The sequence below is a fragment of the Pipra filicauda genome, unplaced genomic scaffold, assembly GCF_003945595.2.
Source record: "Pipra filicauda isolate LSUMZ 115617 unplaced genomic scaffold, ASM394559v2 scaffold467_size714961_pilon, whole genome shotgun sequence".
NCBI lineage: Eukaryota > Metazoa > Chordata > Aves > Passeriformes > Pipridae > Pipra > Pipra filicauda.
The window spans coordinates 187,980-208,809 of NW_024104606.1; the positions used below are offsets into that span (position 1 = coordinate 187,980).

The window sequence follows — 20,830 nt, forward strand, 5'->3', positions numbered from 1 at the left end:
TGTGCATGCTGGGTGGCACCATGCAGGGCACACCATGTAGGAGGGTGGCCTTGATGAGACCCAGGCACCTGTGCTGCTGGCTGCCCTGCCTGAGCCACCAGAGCAGGAATCAGGGCCTGGCACTGCCCTGCTGAGCCTCCTCCACTGCAGCCCACATGGGGCTCTGCCAATGGAGCCTCCCGCATTTCCCACAACTTTTATTTTCACATCAGCCAAGCATCCAGGCACAGCCAGGTCAGTGCTGCCCTGGCTTCAGGGGCCCAGAGAGCCACCCACCAAAAGGCACATCCCCAGGGGGTTCCCTGGGGCCCCAACATCCCTGAATGTGGGGCTGGGCAGTGCCATGTTCCCTTTTGCTGCACCAAGGGCTGCGGCCCCGGGCTGGGGTGTGCGTGCAGAGCAGTTCAAGGCAGCACCAGGGAGAAGCTGAGGTAGGTTCCCAGCTTGGTGCAACGGGTCTAATGGGGGTTTGTTTGCACCCCAGCAGGCCCCTGGCCAAGCCAGAGGGGAGGAGCAGGTGCCAAGAGTGCTGCTGCCCTTAAGGCTGAGTCTGGGAGCTGCTGGGTGTCCCTCAGGAGTGCCAGTGGTGCACCCACACAGAGGTGTGCAGGGTCAGCACTGCTCTGGGGCTGTGCTGAGCTGAGCTCTGGAGCTGAGCTGTGCTTCCAGCACCGTCCTCACCTGGGGAAAGGCACCGTTGGTGAGTGTAAAAGCACAATCTGCAATGACTGGATGGGGGGGACCTTTCATGTGGGGTCCCCTCTTCTCCCACCAGCAGCAGCAGGACAGGCACTGTGTGGGCACTGTGCAGGCACTGTGAGGCAGGAAGGCGTGAGTGGAGGGTGGGAGGTGCCCAAACTGTGGCACTGCTCAAGCTGGGTATCAGCCCCCAGAGCCTCCCTCTCTGTCCTGAGTAAAACTGAAGAGGTGCAGGATCAGGTCCTGTTGAGGGCTCTGACGCAGGGCTGGGGCAGAAGGCAGAGCCAGACCTTCCCCTCCAGGCTTGCTCCTGTCTGTCCAAGGCACGGCCAGTGGCTCAGAGGAACACGGGCTGCTCCTGCCCTGTCAGCAAGCGGTACGTGGAGGCTGGCATGGTCTTGATGTGGACCTAGGCAGAGAGGCACAGATCAGAGGCCCCAGCCCGGGCTGGAGGGTGCTGGTGCCCAGCTCTGAGCCCAGCTGCTCTGTGGGGGCCCTGCTCACCTCACTGACTGCCTCGGTGAGGATCTGGATGATCTTCTCGTGGGGCGTTGCCACCACGCTCTGCCCGTTGATCTCGATGATGCGGTGCCCCACGCGGATGCCGCCCCGCTCCGCGATGCCCCCGCGCATCAGGCTGCAGATCTGGGAGCGAGGAGTGCTGGTGAGATCAGGGCTGTGCCCACAGCCCTGGCCCTGCACCACCACTGCCCCAAACCCTCACACCCCTGCAGGCTCCCAGCCAGCACTCTGGATTTGGGTGCTGTCTCCTCCAGCTCACGGGCACACAGTGAGGGCAGCCACTGCCCTGCATTGCTGCCACCAGAGCGACGTGCTGGGGCAAGGGCAGCCCCCAGGACTTTTTCCCCCAGTTGACAGGGAGTGCAGTTGCTCCCACTCACTGAACCCTCCTGCTCCCATCAAGCCTGGGCTGCAGAGCCTGAGCTTCTCCCTGAGGCAGCAGGAGAGACCCACATCTCCAGTCCCACTGGGAGCATCAGTCAGTGTGAGAGGCAGCTGTGCCACTGCCTCCACTGCCCACCCATCCATCCCCTCAGCTCCCACTGGGCCTGGGAACGCCCTACTCTGAGTTCACAACACAGCCACAGCAGACCCCAGAGCAGGGAGTGGCCAGGGTCTTGAGAACAGCAACAAATGTCACTGGGGTCACACCCAGAAAGCCAAGAAGAAGCCACCACCCAGAAAGCAAACAGCTAAGGAGCACCAGAGAGAGGGGTACAACCACTGGTGCTGCAGGAGAGCTGTGAGGAGCCTTTTGCTCTGCACAGCAGAGCACTGTGACCCCTTGGCCTGGGCAGGCACAGGGAATGGGGGAGCTGGGCTTTGTTCTGTGGGCACAGCCAGCTCTGCCTGTTCCTCGGGCAGACCCCATCCCACAGGCACTCACCACGCCGTTCTCAACACAGAAGCCCAGCTGGTACTTGGAGTCGGGGCGTCGGATGACAGCCGTGGTGACAGGGGGACAGTGCACGATGTTCAGTGTCACCTCGGTCTGGTGCTTCAGCTCCTGGAAGGGGGGATGAAGGCTGGTCAGATTTTGGAGAGCTGTTCAGCTCTGGTGGAGGGACAACACAGCCAAGTTGCTCATGGGAGGGCTGAGGATTAGCAACCTGTTTTCAAACTGAGGTACTCGCAGGGATACTGCCATGCTCAAATCAAGGGACAAGAACTTATAAACCCAGCCCAAGACTTCGCACTCTGCCCCCGACGCCACACTGTCCTTGCTTTCAGCTCCTTCCTGCCTGAGAGCTAGATGGTACAACAGGTTTCCTCCAAGACAGGTGCCTGCCTCCTTCTACCCTCCTCCTCAGGAAGGACCCCAGCCATACCCTGCCACATCAAGTACAGTCCCCAGGTCTGTCCCTGCCTTGTCACACCCCTTCCTCCCAAGCACTCAGAGCAGGGACTGTCACAGCCCACAGGACAGGTACAGCCCCCATGCACTCTTGCCCCCACAGCTGGGGGCACCGGGGGGGATCCCAGCATTCAGGCCACTCCCCGTGGCAGGAAGGAGGAGGTCACCCCGTCCCAGCTCACCCGGATGATGCTCTGGCAGGTGCCCAGGGGCAGCCCCACCAGGCTGGTCCCGTTGACAGACATGAGGCGGTCCCCGATGCTCAGCTCCCCCGAGCGCTCCGCGGGGCCCCCGTGCATCAGGTTGGCGATGACCACGGTGGGCAGGATGGAGCCCCAGCCTGACTCCACGATGGCGATGCCCAGGATCTCCCCCTTCTGCTTCCGGATGCAGACCTGGGAGCAGAATGGGTGGGTTATTGTCACCAGAGCCAAGGGCACATGCCCCAGCCCAGCACTGGTGTCCTGTGCTCACAGCCGGCTGGGATGGGGTCTGGTTTGTAGGGAGCACCTCAGCTGTTCAGGGAGCCATGGAGAGGATGACACAGAGGTGCCAGCAGGGTCCCCACGCCCTCCTTCCCCCGAGCAGCTCTTACGTCCTTGCAGTTTTCCTGCCGGGAGAAGTGGGTCAGCTCTGCGTTGTACTGCTCCTGGTCCTCGAGGGCACGGCTGTACTGGCGGGGGGTCAGCTCGCTGGGGTCGATGCTGTTGGCCTCCAGGAAGCGCTGGTAGGCCACACCAAACGCCTGCCCGATGGCCTGGGCGATGACCTGGGCCTGGAGAACGACAGGGATTGTTCCTGCCCATGGCTCAGGGCCAACAGCTCCCAATGCCCTGCAGTGCCCAGCACAGGCACTGGCCCTGGAAGCTCCTTCCCTGCCTGAATGGGCCCCTCTACAGTGCCAATCCTCCCCTCTTTGCTCACTGGGCCCCTCTGTGCCAAAGAGATGCTCAGGCTGGGCTCCTGCCCTCTCTCTGTGGGGAGGGAGAGGTCTCTGCTGCTGCCCCCAGCACAGATCCCCAGTGGGACGGGCCCAGGACCCCACGGCCACCCTGCCCTCCCCAGGGACCCGCGTGTGGTCTCACGTCGGCCGAGTGGAAGACGTGGCAGATCATCTTGTAGAGCCGCTTCTCCTCTGCCACCTCCGAGCGCCGGGGCAGCTTCCGGCGCGCCATGAGCACCACGAGGGAGCCGATGTCGGCGATGTAGGAGATGGTCTGCAGGGAGTGATCCATCATGGCCTCCTGGCAAGGGCGACACAGGCAGAGATGTTCAGCCCTGTGGGCAACCGTTAGCCCAGCGAGCAGGAGGGGTTCAGCAATGGTGCTGGGATGCAGCACAAATGCCTGGCACACACTGGGCAGAAACCACGTCTGTGCCACTGGGTACAAAGAACTCCTTCATCAGGGACTCATCCGTGTCCCTGGGTGCTGCCAGGGGACAGGACAGCCCTTCCCTCTTACTATAATGCAGAAAGTAATCCTGGGGCAAAAAGCTTCCAAGATTTCAAGCCTGGGTTCCCTGGAGCTTGGTCTGGGATCCCAGCAGCTCCCCAGGGCGCAGCTCGCACGGGAAGCCTCGTGCAGCCACACAGAGAGCCAAGGACACGACAAAGGATGGCTGTGGAATTACATTTCCCCTCCCAGATGTGTGTCCTCGACTGCAGGCCATCCCTGGGCATAACCCCTCCAGTGTGGGAACAAAGCTGAGGTCCCGAGGCCGAACAGGAAGGTTCCAGCAGCCCCAGAGGCACACGGGTGCTGCCACTCCCGCTCACCTGCGTGTCTGCAGTGAGCACCTTGATCCTCTGCGTGGAGACGAACAGATCCACCTCTGTCATGGGCTGGGACTCCCCCTCGGGTGCCTGTGAGACGATGGAGAGGTCACAGGACCCCGCTGGGTCCCAGCCCCACAGCCAGGTATCCCTGGGCAGGCCCCGAGTGCTGCCCCACGGCCACGGGGGGCCAGGCTGGGGGCAGCTGTGCCCCCCACCCCTCCTGCACCTTGATCCTGTCCACGGCCTCCTGGGCCTGCGCCATGCGGACGCTGGTCGGGGGGTTCCTCTCCGAGACCAGCTGTGTGGAGCCCAGGTACTTTGCCCCAAAAATGACACCGTCCAGCAGATCCTCCGGGTCACAGGGGCCTGGAACTGAGGCATTGGGAGGGACTGAGCAGGGGCTGCTCCCCTACCTCTGAAACTGGGGGTACCAACTCTTACTGCCCATTAGCTGCATTCCTACACATGGCAGAGCAGCACAGTGCTTGGGACATGGGTTCCTGGCATCACTGGGGACCAATGCTGCTTCCCCCTTCTCTTGGGCACACCTGGTATCCCGTTCTCCCTTCCTGAGCATCCCCCCATCCTGCTCCCTGAAGCACCTCAACTTCCTCAACAAAGCATCAAACAAGCCATCTGGAGCCTGCAGCGACGTTGCCACCCTGGATGGACACAGAGACAGGCACTCCCTCCCCAGCTGGGACCCCCAGCCACCCCCATTCAGGGTCAGAGCACGTGGGTCAGGACTCTTGAATGCTCTTGCTGCTTGAGCACAGAAGCAACTCACCCTCTTTGAAGGCTGGGCAGGATGATGGGGGTTCCCTGTTCTGCAAAGCAACGAAAGAGCAGGTGAGGCTGTGGTTGGCATCCCAGGGATTAGTCTGCCTGGCCCTGGAGAAGTGGCACAGTGATGGCACAGCGTCCCTGAGGCTGGGGGAAATGGGTCCCAGGGTTGGGCAGGGAGGAATAGGGTCCTAGGGCTGAAGGGGAGACAGCACAGGGTCCTGGGGCTGGAGGGGAGGATGGCACAGGATCCAGGGGCCGGAGGGGCTGTTCAGACCCACCAGCCTCTGCCCCGGGGCACACACGAATCAGGCAGCCATGCAAGTATCCCCCCGCCTTCAGGGCAGTAGGAGCCAAAGCCGGTACCGAGGGTCTTGTCTGGGCACACTTGCAGCACAAGGCCCTGTAAGACCCGAGGAAAGAAATCCCTGGCTCCCCTCCACCCCCAGCCCAGACCCGAGGAGGGAGCAGGGCCAAGGGGCAAGTCCTGGCTCCTGCGGCCCCACCACACCGGAGCACTCACGGTCACGGCGCCTGGAGGTGGCGGCTGCTCTGCCTCGGGGGCTGGAGCGGGAGGCAGGGCCGCCCACGCTGGCTCTGGCGAACCTTCCCGAGTGCCCTCAGAGGTGGAATCAACCTCGCAAAGCCCCTCTCCATAGCACCAGCTGCCGGAAGGGTCTTCCTCTAAGCTCTCTAGCCTCCCCGGCCTTTCAGGCTTCTCCACAGTGGCTGGATCCTCCCGGACCTGCAGCATCTCCAGGTTAGTCCCAGTCAGAACATCGGAGCGGGCCAAGGGGGTCTCAGCACCGGCCTCGGGCAGCCCCCCCTCGTAGCACAGGAGGCTCAGCAAGTCCTCCCGGTCGGCCTCGGCGAAGAGCAGCCCGTGGCAGGGCCGGGCACAGGCCGGGTGCTGGGGGCAGCAGGGACGCGTCGCCAGGCCCCGGCCCGTGGCCACGTGTAGCGGGCAGGGCCGGCACCTGCCCGGGCACCGCCGGGCACCGGCACCCGAGGGGGACGGCGGGCCCCGCTCCGGGGCGGGCGGGCGGTCACACAGGTTGGGGTCGAGGGTCTCGAGCTGGGCCAGCAGCCCCTGGATCTCCGAGGGCTCGTCCTGCGCGTCCTCAGCCCACCCGGCCGTGTCGGGGGGGCCGCGGGTCTCGGGGGTCTCATCCAGCTCCATGCCCGCGGGCTCAACGCCGCCGGGGGCCCGAGAGCTCCCCGTGCCCCGCGGGGCGCTCCCGGCGCTGGGCTCCCAGCGGGCAGAGCCCCGCGGCTCCGCGGGCATCGCCTCCGCCTCCATGGCCCTTCCCGAGCCCTGGCACAGCCCGGTCCGTTCGCCTCCCGCGAGCTCCGGGGCCGCGGCGGGTCCCGGGCCGGGCCGCGGCTCCTCCGGCGCGGGGTCACTGCCGGGCTGCGGGGCCGAGCGGGGGGGCCCGTCCGGCCGCGCGCCCCCCGCGCGGTGCCCAGGGGTTCCCGGCCCGTCCTCCGTGTCCATGGCGGGCGGCTCGGCAGGCTCGTCGCTGCCGCCGCCGCCGCCGGGGGCCGCCTGGAAGTCCATGGCGGTGGTGCCGCTGTCCATGGCGGGGTCCGTCGCTGCCGCCGGGCCGGGCCGGGCCGCTCCCGCCGCCGTTGCCCGCGCGCAGGCGCAGGCGCGGCCCCGCCCGTCCCGCCGTGCCCCGCGCCCATGGCCGCCCGGGCGCTGCTGCGGGCGGCGGGGGCCGCGCTCGGGGCTCCGGCCCGCGGCTACGCCAAGAAACCCGGTGAGACCCGGCACCGCCCCCGCCCTGCCCTGCTCTGCCCTGCCCGTGCTCCCCGCCCCGCGTCCCCCCGGGCCCCCGGGCCCCCCCGCCTCCGTCCCTCGTGCCCCTCGCTCCTGTTCCGGCTCCCTCTCTCACACCCGGTTCCCCTCGACCCTGACCCAGCCCCGCTCCCGCCCCGCGGTGCCCCTGCCCCCGAGCCCCGTCCTTTCCCCCACCCGCATCCCTGTCGCCCCTGCTCTGACCCTCCCCTTGTCCCCACAGCCGCCAAGGCCAAGGGCAAGGGCGCGCCCAAGGAGGCGCTGAAGGGGCCTGAGGTGTGCACGGACCCCACCATGCTCGCCACCCACGCCATGGGGGTCAACTACTTCAAGGAGGGCCCGGAGGTGGCCCTGAAGCCCGACTCCGAGTACCCCGACTGGTGGGTGCTGCCCCGTTCCCCTCCGTGTCCCCACAGAGGTGCCGTCCGAGAGGCACAGGGACAGCGAAGTGCTCTGGGAGGAGGCAACTGCCCCTCTGCAGCCCAGGGACCTTCCTGGGGTCAGGGAGACAGGAGTGGGTGCACTGTGGATGTGGGGGTGAGGGATCTGCACGTCCTGGTCACTCACGTCCGCGGCTGTGTCCCGTCCTTGTCCCTTTTTCCCTCCTTCCCGTAGCCTCACATCCTCTGCATTCGCCCCCAGGCTCTTTAAGATCCACCTCGGGCCCCCCAAGAAGCTGGAGGAGCTGGACCCTGACACGCTCGAGTATTGGAGGCGGCTGCGGAAATACAACACGTGGCAGCGCAACAAGTTGAAGAAGGGCAAGAAGTTTTAGGTGCTGCCAAGCTCGGGGCTGCCCCACGCACCAGCACAGGTGGCACTGGGACCCGCTCCTGCTTTTGGTCGCTTGATATAAACAAGAAATAAATCTGGAGTGAGACTGATATCTGTTACAAAGGCTGTGTAAAACTTGGGACCTTGACACGCTTGGTGTGGGTCCCCCTCTGTGCCAGGGGCTGAGGCAACACAAATTCTGGGTGTGTTTGCAAAGGCAGAAGCTCAGGTTTTGGCTCATGGAGGGAGCCCACACCACACACAGGTCGTGCTCCATCACTGTCTGTACCTCAGTCTAAGGGCTCCACAGGGGGGTGGGAGGGGATGCCCCCCCTCACCCCGTTGTCACTGCGTCTCTGGCTGGGGGTCTTGGGGGCTGAGCAGCCTGTGCTCCTGGGGGCAGGAGGACCAGGCTCTGGTGGTGCTGCCAGGCAGCAGGCAAGGTGAGGGGGGACACAGTGGTCCCTTGCTCTGCTTTCCTCCCTTGGCAGCAGGAGCAGCGGTGCTGGGATGCAAGGGCTGGACTGGGCTGCATGGTGGAGGCAGGGTCTTCCTCACAGCAGCTGGGCCCTCGCTGCCCTGTCCCTGCCTGTCCTCACCTGGCTCTGGCCTGGCAAAGCCCAGCAGCTTCCCCAGCCGTGGTCCTGCCCCTGTGTTGGTCTCACCTGGCTGAGAGGTGCCCCCGTCACCTTGGTTCACCTCCATCCTGGACTTGCTGCCCTGCAGCTCCTGCCTGGGCTCGAGTTGGGCTGTGAGGACAAACAGCCGCCCACAAGGTCCCCCCATAGCAAGGAGGGGGCGGTGGAGCCCCTGCCCAGCCCGGCAGTGTCCCTGGTGCCCCGTGCCCTGCAGCAGGGCTGGGGGCTGTGCCTGGCTCCCTGGGGGGCTGTGGGTGGGTGCCCACGTGGGCACCCCGTGGCAGCTGCGCACCCACACGCCCCACAACAGGAAGGAAGGCGGAGGGAAGCAGAAGTGCTGTGCTGCAGCGTGGGGGCCGGGGCAGATTTTGGGCTGAGCCCTCATTTCCTCTGCGTGGGGCTGGGTGCACACCCTCAGAGCTGCCGAGACTCATCCGGCTGTACCACGCGGTGAGTGCCCGTCCCGCCGGGCCTGTCCTGTGCCCTGCCCTCCCCTCACCACCTCCAGCGTGTCCAGCCCCCCAAGTCCAGCAGAAGGTGAGCAGAGCGAGCACCTGGATCCCTGCCCTCCGTCTTGGAGCCCCCTGCTTGGGTGAGTGTCACCCAGCTGCCCTGGGCAGCTCAGTCCTGGGGGCAAGTGCTCCTCTGGGGCAGGTTGTTGGGGAGGGACCTGAGGGGAGGAGGAAGGAGCTGTTCCCTGGGTGCTGCCCCTGTCCACGTGATTCATGCCATGCTCCCCTCGTTGTCAAAACCTTTCCCAGGTCAGGGCAAGCTAAGATGGGTCCCAGCCCCAGGACCCCTGCATACCCTCCCCTGACCCCTCCACAGCCCCTCTTGGTGGCCTGGAAAGGTTTGTGCTGGCTCTGGAGCCACCACACAGAGGACTCGTGCCAACGAGGGGGCTGCTGCTGTCCCACTGGGGCCTCTGCCAGGGGGAGAGGTGCCCCTGGGCCCCATTCTCTGTGGTCCCTGAAGGGACAGGGAAGGTGAAAGGGGACATCCCCTCTTTCCAGTTCTGTGGACCCCAATTCCATGAAGTCCCTTTCTTGGGACTGGGTTAAAATGCCCTGGCTCCTTGCCTGAGGCTGGGGGGTGAGTGGGGTTCCCCAGGGTGCTGTCACAGCTCATGGAGGGAGAGTGTGTGACATTCCTGGCTGGCTGCCGGTGGCCAGATCCAGCAGCACTGCCCAGCTGGTTCCCAGCACCTCCCCAGGCTCCTGCTAGGAGGGGACCTGACGCTGGTGAGCTCATGCTGGTGCTCTCCCTGCTGAGGCACACTGTGCCCGGCGGTGTCCAGTGGGACCCTGTCACCCTGTGACTCACTGACGGCTCGATCCCTCGGTGTCCCCAGCAGGGATGGGGGACTGGAGCGTGCCCATCGGCGCCCTGGGCGAGGAGGTGGTGGCCCGGCTGTGTGAGCTCCTGGATAACGCGGGCCGGGGCTGGCGCAAGCTGGCTGAGCTGGCCGGGGCTGAGAAACGCTTCAAGTGCAGGTAGGGCTGGGGGGGCATCGCCGGGGGCTGTCCCCGACCGGGTGACAAAATGCCGGTGGGCACAGCCCTGCCGTGGGCCGGGCGAGGGGCGCGTGGGTCCCCAGAGCCATCCCCTGGGCAGGGGACACCCGAGAGCCCTGGCGGGGGCCCGCCCGCCCCGGGAGGGAGGGGGCACTGACGGCCGCGGGCGCTCGCAGCGCGGAGGAGCTGGAGATGTGCTCGCTGAAGGTGCTGGAGCCCCGCGGCAGCCCCACGCAGTGCCTGCTGCAGCTCCTGGCCGAGCGCGACTGCACCCTCAAGTACCTGCTGGGCTGCCTGGAGCAGATGGGGCACACAAAGGCCTGCCGGGTCCTCAGCGCCGCCGGTACGGACGGGCAGCGGGAACCGCGGGGCTGGAGGGGCCACCGGGGACGGGGGCTCAGCGGGAGGAAGCGGATGAGGTGAAGGGCGGCTCTTCCTTGTTGGGGCTGTGCTATGGTAGAGGGATCCTGGGCGGGTGGGGAGGGGTGGGATGGATGCGGCAGGGTGAGGTAGGATGGGATGTGGTCTGATGGGATGGGGGACAGGCTGAGATGGGGTCAGATGGGATGGGATGGAACAGGTTTGGACAGCATGGGATGGGATGAGATAGGATAGGATGGAGCAGAGCGGGGTGGGATAGATTGGAACAGGATAAAATGGGTGAGGTGGGATGGCACTGAATGTACCAATGGGACAAGATAGGATGAGATGGTTGGGACAGGACAGAGGATGTGATAGGATGGGCTGGGCTCGGCTGGGCTTGGGCAGGCTGTTGGGGGGGATGGGAAAGGGTACAATGGGACAGGATAGGATGGGACTGAATGGGATGGGATGGTGTGGAACGGTTGTCTCCTCTCCTGCAGTCCAGGACATGATCCGCATCACGGTGCAGCCGGAGTCACAGGTGGTGGCAGAGGGGACACGAGTGTCCCTGACCTGCTGTGCCACCGGCCCGCCGGGGCTCATGTACCAGTGGTTCTGTGGGAAACGGGAGGTGAGGCCCCGCTGTGCCATGTGGAGCAGGGCCCCCGTGCCCTGTCCACAGCGAGGGCACCCACACAGGTAAGAGGGAGCCCCTGACTCTTTGGCCACCTCCTGTCTTGTAGGTGCCTGGAGCCACATCCCCAGAGCTGGTGATCGACACGGCCGCCCCGCCGGGCCAGCCCGAGTGGTACATCTGCCGGGTGAACTGTGGGGCCACCTTCGCCTTCTCCAGGTGGGCCCACGTCCAGGTGGAGAAGAGCAGCAGCCCCAGCTCAGGTGGGCTCCTAGATCTGCATCCCTGGCTAGCACCCATGCAGCACCGCTTGTTGGGAACAGGGCAGCTCCCACAGGGCACCGCTGGCCCCATTGGGACAGGGATGGATCCTGAGGGGCATTGCTTGCCCTGTCAGTCACTGGCTCAGCCACAAGGGTCTCTCGGCTTGCTGGGGTCACAGTGCCCACAGAGGAGCCACATGCCCTGTGTCTTCCTCTTGCACAATGCCTCATGCTACCCCTGGGTGCCAGGGCCTATGAGTGAGGAACTTGGGGCCTGGAGCAGCTCTGCTGAGCGCTGCCATGGCTGGGTGCTGAATTTGCCACCCTGTCCCTTCCCCAGCCAGTGGCTACTGCCCGAGCATGGCAGGGCTGCAGATCCTGCGGCAGCCACGGCCGTGCCGCCTGGCCGAGGGGGACACGCTGGCGCTGGAGTGCAGAGCCATCGGCAACCCCCCGCCCCAGTACCAGTGGTTCAGGAACCGACGTCCTGTGGAGGGGGCTCAGGCACCTCAGCTCCAGGTATGGTGGGTCCCCTGGCACGGCACAGTGTTGGCACGGCACGGCACAGCGTGGCACAGTGCAGTGTGGTCCGACACACCACCCCAGCCTCCCGCTCCGTCCCACTGGCAGGTGAAGCTGGTGACAACGGCCGAGCGGGGCAGCTACTGCTGCCGAGTGTTCAACCTGTTCCATGAGGTGTGGAGCCAGGAGGTAGATGTGGAGATCGGTGAGGGCCCCGGACAAACCTCTGTGACTCTCTCCCTGCATGGGGTGTCCTGACCCTGCCCTGCTCCCCGTTAAGCCCTCATGGCTGCTCTGCAGTTTTGGGGGGCTGCAGCCCATGCTGGGAGGTGCTGCCATGCGTACGATCCCTGACCCCCCCTTTGCCACAGGCCCACGGCTCTTCACCTCTGGAGGCTCCTGGCAGGAAGGGGATGGAGGTAGGTGTGTGCAGAGAGGGCAGGTCCGTGCTGCTCTGCCCACCACGCTCCCCTGGCACTGGAGGGCCCTGGCATGGTGTTTCTCTCTTCACAGGTGCCCCAGAGTGTGGCAATCCCGGCCAGTTGTATGGTAAGAGCCTGCCCAGGAGGGGGTGGTGGCCCTGGGTGGCTCTGACTGTCCCCAGTGTCACCACTGTCACCCCAGGAGGCTTTGCTCGGCCAGGGGTTCTTTGGGTGCAGCGCACTGGGAGAGCAAAGCAGCACCCCAGCCTTAACCAGGAGAGTGGATCAGCACTCTAACTCCCAACCCAAATCCCTAACTCCAACCTCCAACCCTACCCCCACGGTTCAGGGATCAGCGAGGCAGGGACACCACAGGGCATTTCAATACCCGGGGACAGTGATGCTGGCCACAGCTGGGTGTCACCTCTGTGGGCTGAATGGTAGTGGGGACAGCAGAAGCATCCTACCCCTTTCTCAAGACCTCCCTCTCCCATCCTTGCAGCCACGGACAAAGTGGCGCTGCTGATCGGCAACATGCACTACCTGCACCACAAGCAGCTGCAGGCGCCCATGGTGGACGTTCATGCCCTCAGTGCCCTCCTCCGCCAGCTCGACTTCAAGGTGGTCTCGCTGCTGGACCTGTGCAAGGCTGAGATGCAGATGGCTGTCAACGAGTTCCTCCTCCTCCTCGACAAGGGTGTCTATGGTGGGACAGCACCCGCCAGGGCAGCTCCAGCCTGGGGGAACTGGGGGGTTCTGTGCTGGTGGAGGGACTGAGCAAGAAGGAGGGTGCTGGCAGGTCCAGGGATGTCACCACGTCACCTGCCCTCCATTCCCCCTGGCAGGTTTGCTCTACTACGCCGGGCACGGCTATGAAAATTTTGGCAACAGCTTCATGGTGCCCATCGACGCGCCCAGCGCCTACACGTCGGCGCACTGCCTGTGCGTGCAGCGGGTGCTGCGGGCGATGCAGGAGCGCCGCACTGGCCTCAACACCTTCCTGCTCGACATGTGCCGCAAGAGGTGACCCAGCCCTGCCACCCCCCCAGGGACACACCTGCTCGGGGACATCCCAGCACAGGGACCCATGGGTGCTGGCTCCTGAGGGAGCGGTGCAGGGCACCCCTGGGGGCCCGTCTAAACCCATTGTCTTTGTCCAAACGCCCCAGAACATCACTGCCCCTTTGAGCTGGCAAACACCACGATGGGTGGGCAGAGGGGCACAGGGCAGCCCCTGGGCTCCGAGGTGCCTTGGGGTGGGCTTTTGAGGGGGGCAGTTCCTGGCTCTACCCAGCATCATTCTCTTGCAGGAACCTCAACGACGACGTCATCCCGCAGGTCGGGGCGCTGGAGGTCACGGCCAATATCGTCTTTGGCTATGCCACGTGGGTCCTTCCTGCCATCTCCCCAGTGTGGGCAGCGGGGCTGAGTCTCCCTTCCTGGCTCAGAGTGGGGCAGGGGCTCAGCCCCCCTGCCTGTGTCTCTCCCCCCTCCTTGTATCCCTCCGCTCAGTGCTGGAGGTGGTAGGCAAACAGCAGCCCTGAGTCCCTCACAGGGCAGGGAGGTGTCCATGGCACTGCTCAGCTTTGGGCAGCCCCTGAGGGCATGAAGCCTGAGGCTCCTCTGGAGCATAGGGATTTGGGCTGGTGATGCTTTAAGCACCCAGGATCCAGCTATGGCTCCCACCTGTCCCTGGCACAGTGGCCAGATGGTGAGATGGGAACAGGAGCCAGAGGTGCCCAGCTCTGGCTTTCCCAGGACTGTTGTCCTGTTGGGGGCCAGTTCCTGGGGAAGTGCCAGACCCCGCGATGCAGCCGACTGCTGCCCCATCCCTGCAGGTGTGCGGATGCCGAAGCCTATGAGCTGAGCCAGGGCGAGCTCTCCAACGGCATCTTCGTCACCTTCCTCAAGCGCTGGCTGCTGGAGGACGAGAAGATCACGGTGCTGCTGGACAAGGTGGCCGAGGGTGAGTGGGGAGTAGTGGGGTGCAGTGATCCCCTGGTGGCCCCTGCTGACCCCCTGTGCCATGGCAGACATGGGCACGCTGGAGATCACGCGGGGCCGGCAGGCGCTGGAGCTTCGCAGCAACCTCTCGGAGAGACGAGCTCTGACGGACCCCATCCGCCCCCCGGGCCGGGACGAGACCTCTGCCAGGAACCTGCAGTGGGCCAAGGCTCATGGTGAGTCACAGCCACCCCGTCCAGAGCTGGCACCTGGAGCAGGGACAGCCCGAGGTGCAGGGAGAGGCTGCAGGCAGCACCTGCCAGGTTCCTCCCAGCTGGAGGAGAAGCTGGCACAGAACCACCAGCCTGGAGGCAGGACCACCATGTCAGCATCCCTGCTCTGGGGTGACCCAACGGTCTCCTCACCTGTGGGTACAGCTCCAGCCCAGAGCCCCTGCAGGTCCCAGCCCTGCTGTCCCTGTCCCCTCCCCAGTGCTGCCGGAGAGCCGGCACCTCCGCTTCGACTGCGGCGTCACCGTCCAGCTGGGCTTCGCCGCCGAGTTCTCCAACATCATGATCATCTACACGCGCGTGGTGGCCGCCCCCACGGACATCACCAAGTGCGAGGCCAGGCTCACTGACATCCCTGAGGTGGGATGGGGCTGCCAAAGCCACACCAGAGTGGTTGCTGGGGAACGGGGCTGGGGCACTCGTGGTGGTTTCCATGTGGATGCCGCCCGTGGCAGGAGCTGGACGTGGACCTCAAGTGCACCAACAAGGAGAGCCCGGAGGAGGTGGGCAGCCCCCTGGCACCTGTCTGGAGCCTCGGCTGCCCCTCCTGCTGCCTCTACAGCCGGATCTGTGGCTTGCAGAAGCTGCGGGTAAGGGGCGGGGGGCCGGTGTCAGGGGCATAATGTGGCCACGGCCATGCCAGGACATGTGCCCACGGTGCCGGTGCCCCTGCAGCAGGAGCTGGCCTTCACCGTGTGCCTGCAGTACCGCTACCGGGGCATGGACGACTTCGTGGAGGAGCGGCAGCGGGTGAGCGTGGGGCGGCCGCTCATCGCCAAGCTCAACCTGCAGCGGGCGGCCTCGCCCCCCCCGCCCTGCAGCCCCCTCTCCTCCTCCCCCCCCGGGAGCTGGGGGGCAACAGGCAGCTCGTGGGTCAACACCCCTGAGGAGAACCTGAGCCCTGACGTCCCCAGCTCCCACACCCTGTAGAGGGACAGCGCGGCCCCCCCCTTGTCACCGCAGTTCCCTGGAGCCACATCTGTCCTGCTGGGGGGCCGGGGATGGAGGGGGCGGAGGGGACGTGCACAGAGGTGGGTGTTGGGAGGGGCTGAGCCCCATCCTGGCCTGTGCCAGGGGGTGCGGGGCTCGCAGCGCAGCACAGCTGGGACTGCTGGCCCCAGCCCCACATCCCCTGGCATGGCAGTGCCAGCCCCATGTGCCCGGGTATGGCAGTGCTGGCCCCACATCCCTGGGCAGGGCCAGCCCCACAGTGCCAGGCCACCAGCGGGCAGCCCCGGGGGCAGAGTGCCCAGAGCCCACGGCTCAGCGAGCGCGAGGCGTCGCACTGGGGCAGGGTTGGGTTCGTTCAGGCCTGGGAGAAATAGAGAGAAATAAGCAGCTTAGGGGGCAAATCCCACGGGAGGAGATTAGAGGGGGGGGGAGCAGGAGGGCTCCTGCTCTGCCATGAGGGACTGGGAGCACCCCCCAGTGCCCCCAGAGCTGCCTGTAGCACTTAGTCCCCCCAGGAAGACCCCAGGCACCAGCCCCATCTTGACAGTGAGTGATTTCAGGACAGAATTGGGATCTAAGGGGGAAAAAAAATGCCATTTTGCTTGGATTTTTCCCAAACGCAGCCCCCACATACCGTGGCGGGCTCCAGTGGGTCTCCACCAGGAAGAACACCAATAAAAGTGGGCCGGGCAGGAGGCTCGGCGCTCCTGCCCCTGCCTTGCTTCGAAATGGCATTTTTGGGGGCAGAAATCTTGCCCGTTCGTGCAGGAGGTGCGGAGCAGCCACCGGGCGCACCCACGGGAGGGCATGCGGGGAACCAAAAGCGAAGGCGCCCCGCCACCCCCCCGCCACCATGCGCCGGGCACACCGGTGCCACCTCATGCAGATTAGCTCATTTCAATAACTCACGCAGCCCCCCAACCCCGAGGAGCCGGGGAGGCGCATCCTCATCCCGGGGCCCCTCCGCGCCCTCGCTCTCGGGTGGCGGTTGCGGGGCCGGGCTGGGGGAGCACCCTCGCCCCAATTAGGCTCCGATCAAACGAGCCGGGGGTGCGGCGCTCCCGCTCCCCGCGCCAGCCGGCCTTTGTTGGCGCTCGGGAGGCCGAGGGGTGCCCCGGGCTGGCGCCAGCCTCGGCAATTATGTCATGTGAAAAGCGCAGCCCCCATTGAGCGCGTCCCGTCCCCCGGATCAAACCCCATTACTTCCGCAGCCGTTGCTTCATTATCTGCCGGCCGGAGCCCGGCTCTGCCGGGGCGCTTCACCCCATTAGCTGGGCTGGGGGGCCGGGGAGCATTGATTATGCGTTTAATGGGTTGTTAAAGGTTTAATTGTCGCTAACGAAACAGACGAGCAGCAGCAGCCGGGGGACGGGGCACAAGGAAAAGGGTCTCGCCGGGGTCAGTGCCTCGCCTGGCCCGCTGGCATCCCGGCCAGACCCGCCTGACCCCGGGGCTCTGGGGACGTCACAGTCCGGCCCCGGGGGTCTTGGATCGGGGTGAGACCCCCGGGGGGTGGTGGTGAGAGGGACGGCGGGCGCGCTGGCACCGAGTGGGGTCTGGGACACGGGGACACGGCGGGGACGAGTGGGGTCTGGGACACGGGGACACGGCGGGGACGGGACTGCCCCAGCACAGCCCCGGCTGGTGGCTGCCCTCGGGTCCGAAGCAGGAAGATTTCTGGGGAAACATCTTGTTTCAGTGTGGGGAAGGAGAAGGTTGGCCCTCATCTGGCTTCCCCAGGGACCCGGGGGCTCCTACTCACCCAGGGCTGAGCCCACCTCTTGCTGTCCCAGCTGGGCTTCAGCACCTCAAAGCCACTGTGGGCTCAGCTGTGCACTGGGGGCCTGCTGGCCCTTGCTGCCAGTGAGGTGACACTGGCTGTGCCTTGAGCTCTGGTGAGTGGGAAGGCAGGGTCCCCCTGGAGCTGGGGACCCCTGGGGAAGTGGCACCTTGTCACCACCACCAGCTCCCATCTGGCAGGAGCTGCTGGTGGGGGGTAAGGTTGGCACACCCTGACATCCCTGCTGCAGAGATCCCAGGGCTCCCAGCTGGCCCCCTCCCTTCGCCAGCCCTGGCCATGGGCCACAGGGGTCCCACTGCCACCCATCCTCCCACCAGCACAATTCTGGCAGCTCTGTGCCACTGGCACCTCTGGGGAGTGTTAGGGCAGGGGGGCGGTGGGCACAGCCCCCAAGGGGTGGTCGAGAAGGTGACCTGTGATGAGCCATTGAGGCCACAGTGCAGCCAAGCTTGTCCCAGCCCACAACCAGGGCTGGACTGAGTCACCCGCCCCTGGACCCAGCCCTGCACACGGCATCCCGAGGGAGCGGGGCAGGAGGGTGCCCAGGGATGGTGCTCCCATGCCCTGCAATAAAATTCCTTCCCAGCAGAGGCTTGACAGCCCCGCTGTGGTAACGAGGGCACAGTGCCCAACTCCAGCATGCGGCAGCCGTTCATCTTATCTCTTTACTCACGATACAACCGTCCTCTTGGTGCCGGCGCATCGCCCGGCACGATCGGCGCCGTGCCCCGATGCAGCTAAAACATCCCCCCAAGTACTCCCTACGAAACTAGAGCTTTTCTGTTCAGTTTTGTTTAAATCTGCAGCATTAAAAAAAAATTAATAATAACAGGAAGGGGAAGGGGTGTGAGGAAAGGAGGTGTCCGACCAGGGGGTGGTGCGTGGCCTGGTGGCACGGTGGGATGCCTGAGCCTTGGCCAGATCCTCAGCCAGTGCTGGTGCCACAGCGAGGCAAACGGGCTCCAGATCCTCAGCCAGTGCTGGTGCCACAGCGAGGCAAACGGGCTCCCCCAGGGTGCTCCCCTGCAGCAGGGTCCTGCCAGCACCTGACCGGCTTCCCTGCCACTGCCAGTGCTGGCTCAGCAGGGGAAGACACAGCCTGGCATTCCTGCCCAGCACCGGCTTTGGTCCTGCTGAGCACCCACTGTCCTCCCTCACCTGCCCCAGGGCTGAGCCGGCACCGGGGCCAGGAGCCGGGGCCGGGGGGGGCCGGAGGGGCCAGAGGGGAACGTTCATCAAATGGGCTGCCAGGTCTTGTCGATGGTCTGAATGTGCTCCTTGGCTTTCATGCGGAGCGAGGCGATGCTGGAGCTCCTCTGGTCCACCTCCTCCAGCGGGTACTTGTCCACAAAGGGGGTGCCGCACTGGTAGGGCGCGGGGGCCATGGGCTGCATGCCCTGCGCCATCGGTGCGGGGGTGTTGAGGAAGGAGTGCCCGCCGTAGGGGGGCTGCAGGGCCTGGGGGGCTCCCATGAAGCCGGGGATGCTGTGGACTGTGGTGGCGCTGGAGATGGGGGATGTCAGCCACGGGTCGAGCGGGAGGGAGTTGCTCATGGGCCCCACGTTGGGGGTCATGGGGGGCCGGTTGAAGGAGAGCACGGGGGTGTCGTGGAGCTTCATGGAGCTGGCCTCCATCTTCTCCTGCCGCCTCCACTTGGCTCGTCGGTTCTGGAACCAGACCTGCGAGGTGAGAGCCAGGGTGAGCTCCACCGTGCCCAGCTGGTCCCTTGCAGTGTGCCCCACATGCTGTACCCCATGCTCTGCCCCACAGGGAGTGCTTCAGCATCATGTATGGGGTACCCCATTGCACATGGGCTGCCCTCCCAGCACACCACACACCTCTGCCAAAGCTCTCCCACAAGCCCCAGAGACCAAGGACATCTCTGAGGTACAGAAAGCAAGAGGCATCAGCACACAGCCCCTACTCTCACTGCTCTATGGAAATGTGCACCCTGGCCCTGCAGACACCCAGCAGCCCTCGGGGTAGTGTTATCCGACCTTCCCAACCCCTGGCTCAAAGCTTCTAGACGTTAAAATGCCATAGTTACACCAAAATCCAGCAGGAACGACAGGGACCAGTGAGCCAAATCCAGCAGTGACATCTGGCCCTGTGGGAACAGCTCATTGGAGTGCTGGTCCCCATGTCCCCAGAGCAGCACAGGGTCTGCTGTGAGAGGCAAAGGGGGAGGAAAGATGAACAGCTGGGCGGGGAAGGGGATGGGGCACGAGTCTGATGAGGAGCAGCTGAGGGAGCTGGGGGAGCTCAGCCTGGAGAAAAGGAGGCTCAGGAGGGACCTTCTCACTCTCCACAACTCCCTGACAGGAGGGTGGAGCCAGGTGGGGGTCGGGCAGGACAAGAGGACAGGACAAGAGGAAACGGCCTCAAGCTGCGCCAGGAGAGTTTTTGGTTGGATATTAGGAGAAACTTATTCCCCAAAAGTGTTGTCCAGGGCTGGCACAGGGTGACCAGGGCAGTGGTGGAGTCACCAGCCCTGGAGGGATTTAAAAGCCATGTGGATCTGGCTCTTGGGGACGTGGGTTAGTGGTGGCCTTGGCCGTGCTGGAGGAACAGTTGGGCTCGATGGTCTTGGAGGGCTTTTCCAACCTGAGTGATTCTGTGATTCTATGAAACTGGTCATTGCTCAGAGAGCTCAGCAGAGGTGTCCTTATAGTCTGGACACCCCCAAAAAAAGGCTGCCTTGTTTTAGACTGGGGCTGAGGCCTGGGGATCTCAGTTTGTCTGTGCAGGGGTTACTGCTTTGCTTTGCAGGGGTTTTGTCTCCTTCAGCACACTGGCCCTTTCCCTCTCCCTGATCTCACCATGTCAGTCCAGGGATGGTGGGGACCATACTGGTGGAACCCTGGGCTCTTCTCAGGCCGTGCTGTTCCCCCATGAGCCTTTTCCTGCAGCCCAGGGAGCGAAACCTCCCCAGCCCCACTGCCCCCCCCCGCTCCAACAAGCTTATAACCCCCAAATTTGTGAGGATCTTGCGCTTTCCCAGCCTGAAAGACCTGGGAGTGGCCTCAATCAGCCAAGGTTTGGCTGCTTTCCCACGTGAACAGCAGGAGGGATGGGAGCAGCCCCCACCAGAAAGGGAAAAAACGATCTCTAAAAACCATCTCCCTGCCCAAACGGAGGCTGTGGCCTGTGGGCCAAACTGGGACCCCACAGGCCAAACTGGGACCCCATGGGGGAAACAGGCTCAGCCATCAAACCCTCTCCCTGGCTTTGTCAGGAGCAGCTCTGCAGAGGTTGCTGCGCCCACCTCGAGCAGTGGGGAGACTGAGGCCCGGAGGGAGGTGGTGGCGGTGGAGCCGAGAGCGGAGCCGAGCTCTCCAGCACCGGGGGGTCCCTCTGACCCGGCCCAGGGACAGGCCCGGGGTGCTGGGGCCACGGGTGCCCTCCCTACCTGCACGCGGACCTCTGGCAGGTTGACCTTCATGGCCAGCTCCTCGCGGCTGTACACGTCGGGGTAGTGGGACTTCTCGAAGGCGCGTTCCAGCTCGTGCAGCTGGTACGTGGTGAACGTGGTGCGGTTCCGCCGGTGCTTCTTCTTGGGCTGCTCCTCCTCGGCGGAGGCGGGCGGGGTGCCCTCGCTGTCCCCCGGCTTCCGCAGCTCGCCCAGGTCCCCCTCGCACTTATTCAGGAACATGGTGGCACCTGTGGGGGGACTGCGGGGGTCAGTGGGGCTGGGGGGCCGTCGGACCCCCACGCGGACCCCCGGTACGGGGACAGATGGACAAGTGGATGGAGGGACGGGAGGGTGGGGCGGCCCCAGGAA

At 65.1% G+C, this 20,830-nt stretch overlaps 4 protein-coding genes across 4 annotated transcripts in view; 2 read left to right on the forward strand and 2 right to left on the reverse strand.

Moving 5' to 3' along the window:
* Positions 1-182: 182 nt before the first annotated feature.
* Positions 183-6,752, reverse strand: APBA3 (amyloid beta precursor protein binding family A member 3). The gene is made up of 10 exons (XM_027742214.2): positions 5,659-6,752; positions 5,140-5,179; positions 4,579-4,724; positions 4,353-4,439; positions 3,661-3,819; positions 3,171-3,350; positions 2,758-2,970; positions 2,108-2,227; positions 1,204-1,344; positions 183-1,108 (listed from the first exon to the last, which is right to left on the reverse strand). Exons 1-10 carry the CDS (start codon positions 6,712-6,714, stop codon positions 1,037-1,039), a joined length of 2,214 nt encoding a protein of 737 aa, XP_027598015.2. The 5' UTR covers positions 6,715-6,752; the 3' UTR covers positions 183-1,036.
* A 47-nt stretch (positions 6,753-6,799) lies between these two features.
* On the forward strand, positions 6,800-7,817 carry MRPL54 (mitochondrial ribosomal protein L54). Its single transcript, XM_027742203.2, has 3 exons — positions 6,800-6,895; positions 7,157-7,313; positions 7,576-7,817. The coding sequence occupies exons 1-3, from the start codon at positions 6,820-6,822 to the stop codon at positions 7,706-7,708; spliced, it is 366 nt and encodes a 121-aa protein (XP_027598004.1). The 5' UTR covers positions 6,800-6,819; the 3' UTR covers positions 7,709-7,817.
* A 987-nt stretch (positions 7,818-8,804) lies between these two features.
* LOC113999033 (mucosa-associated lymphoid tissue lymphoma translocation protein 1-like) lies at positions 8,805-15,926 on the forward strand. The gene is given in 18 exon segments (XM_039386132.1): positions 8,805-8,937; positions 9,697-9,838; positions 10,036-10,202; positions 10,723-10,853; positions 10,966-11,116; positions 11,456-11,544; positions 11,546-11,638; positions 11,750-11,846; positions 12,013-12,060; positions 12,155-12,190; positions 12,566-12,769; positions 12,909-13,086; positions 13,374-13,448; positions 13,902-14,029; positions 14,097-14,243; positions 14,500-14,657; positions 14,753-14,887; positions 14,973-15,926. Coding segments are annotated over 17 exon segments (2,229 nt in total). The 5' UTR covers positions 8,805-8,937; positions 9,697-9,701; the 3' UTR covers positions 15,228-15,926.
* A 2,339-nt stretch (positions 15,927-18,265) lies between these two features.
* Positions 18,266-20,830, reverse strand: part of RAX2 (retina and anterior neural fold homeobox 2) — a 6,981-nt gene continuing 4,416 nt past the window's right edge. Inside the window, exons 3-4 of the mRNA XM_027742208.2 lie at positions 20,459-20,709; positions 18,266-18,728 (exon numbers count right to left, since the gene is read on the reverse strand). Coding sequence (XP_027598009.1) covers positions 18,285-18,728; positions 20,459-20,701 — 687 coding nt within the window. The 5' untranslated portion in view covers positions 20,702-20,709 and the 3' untranslated portion in view covers positions 18,266-18,284. The remainder of the gene's footprint in view (positions 18,729-20,458; positions 20,710-20,830) is intronic.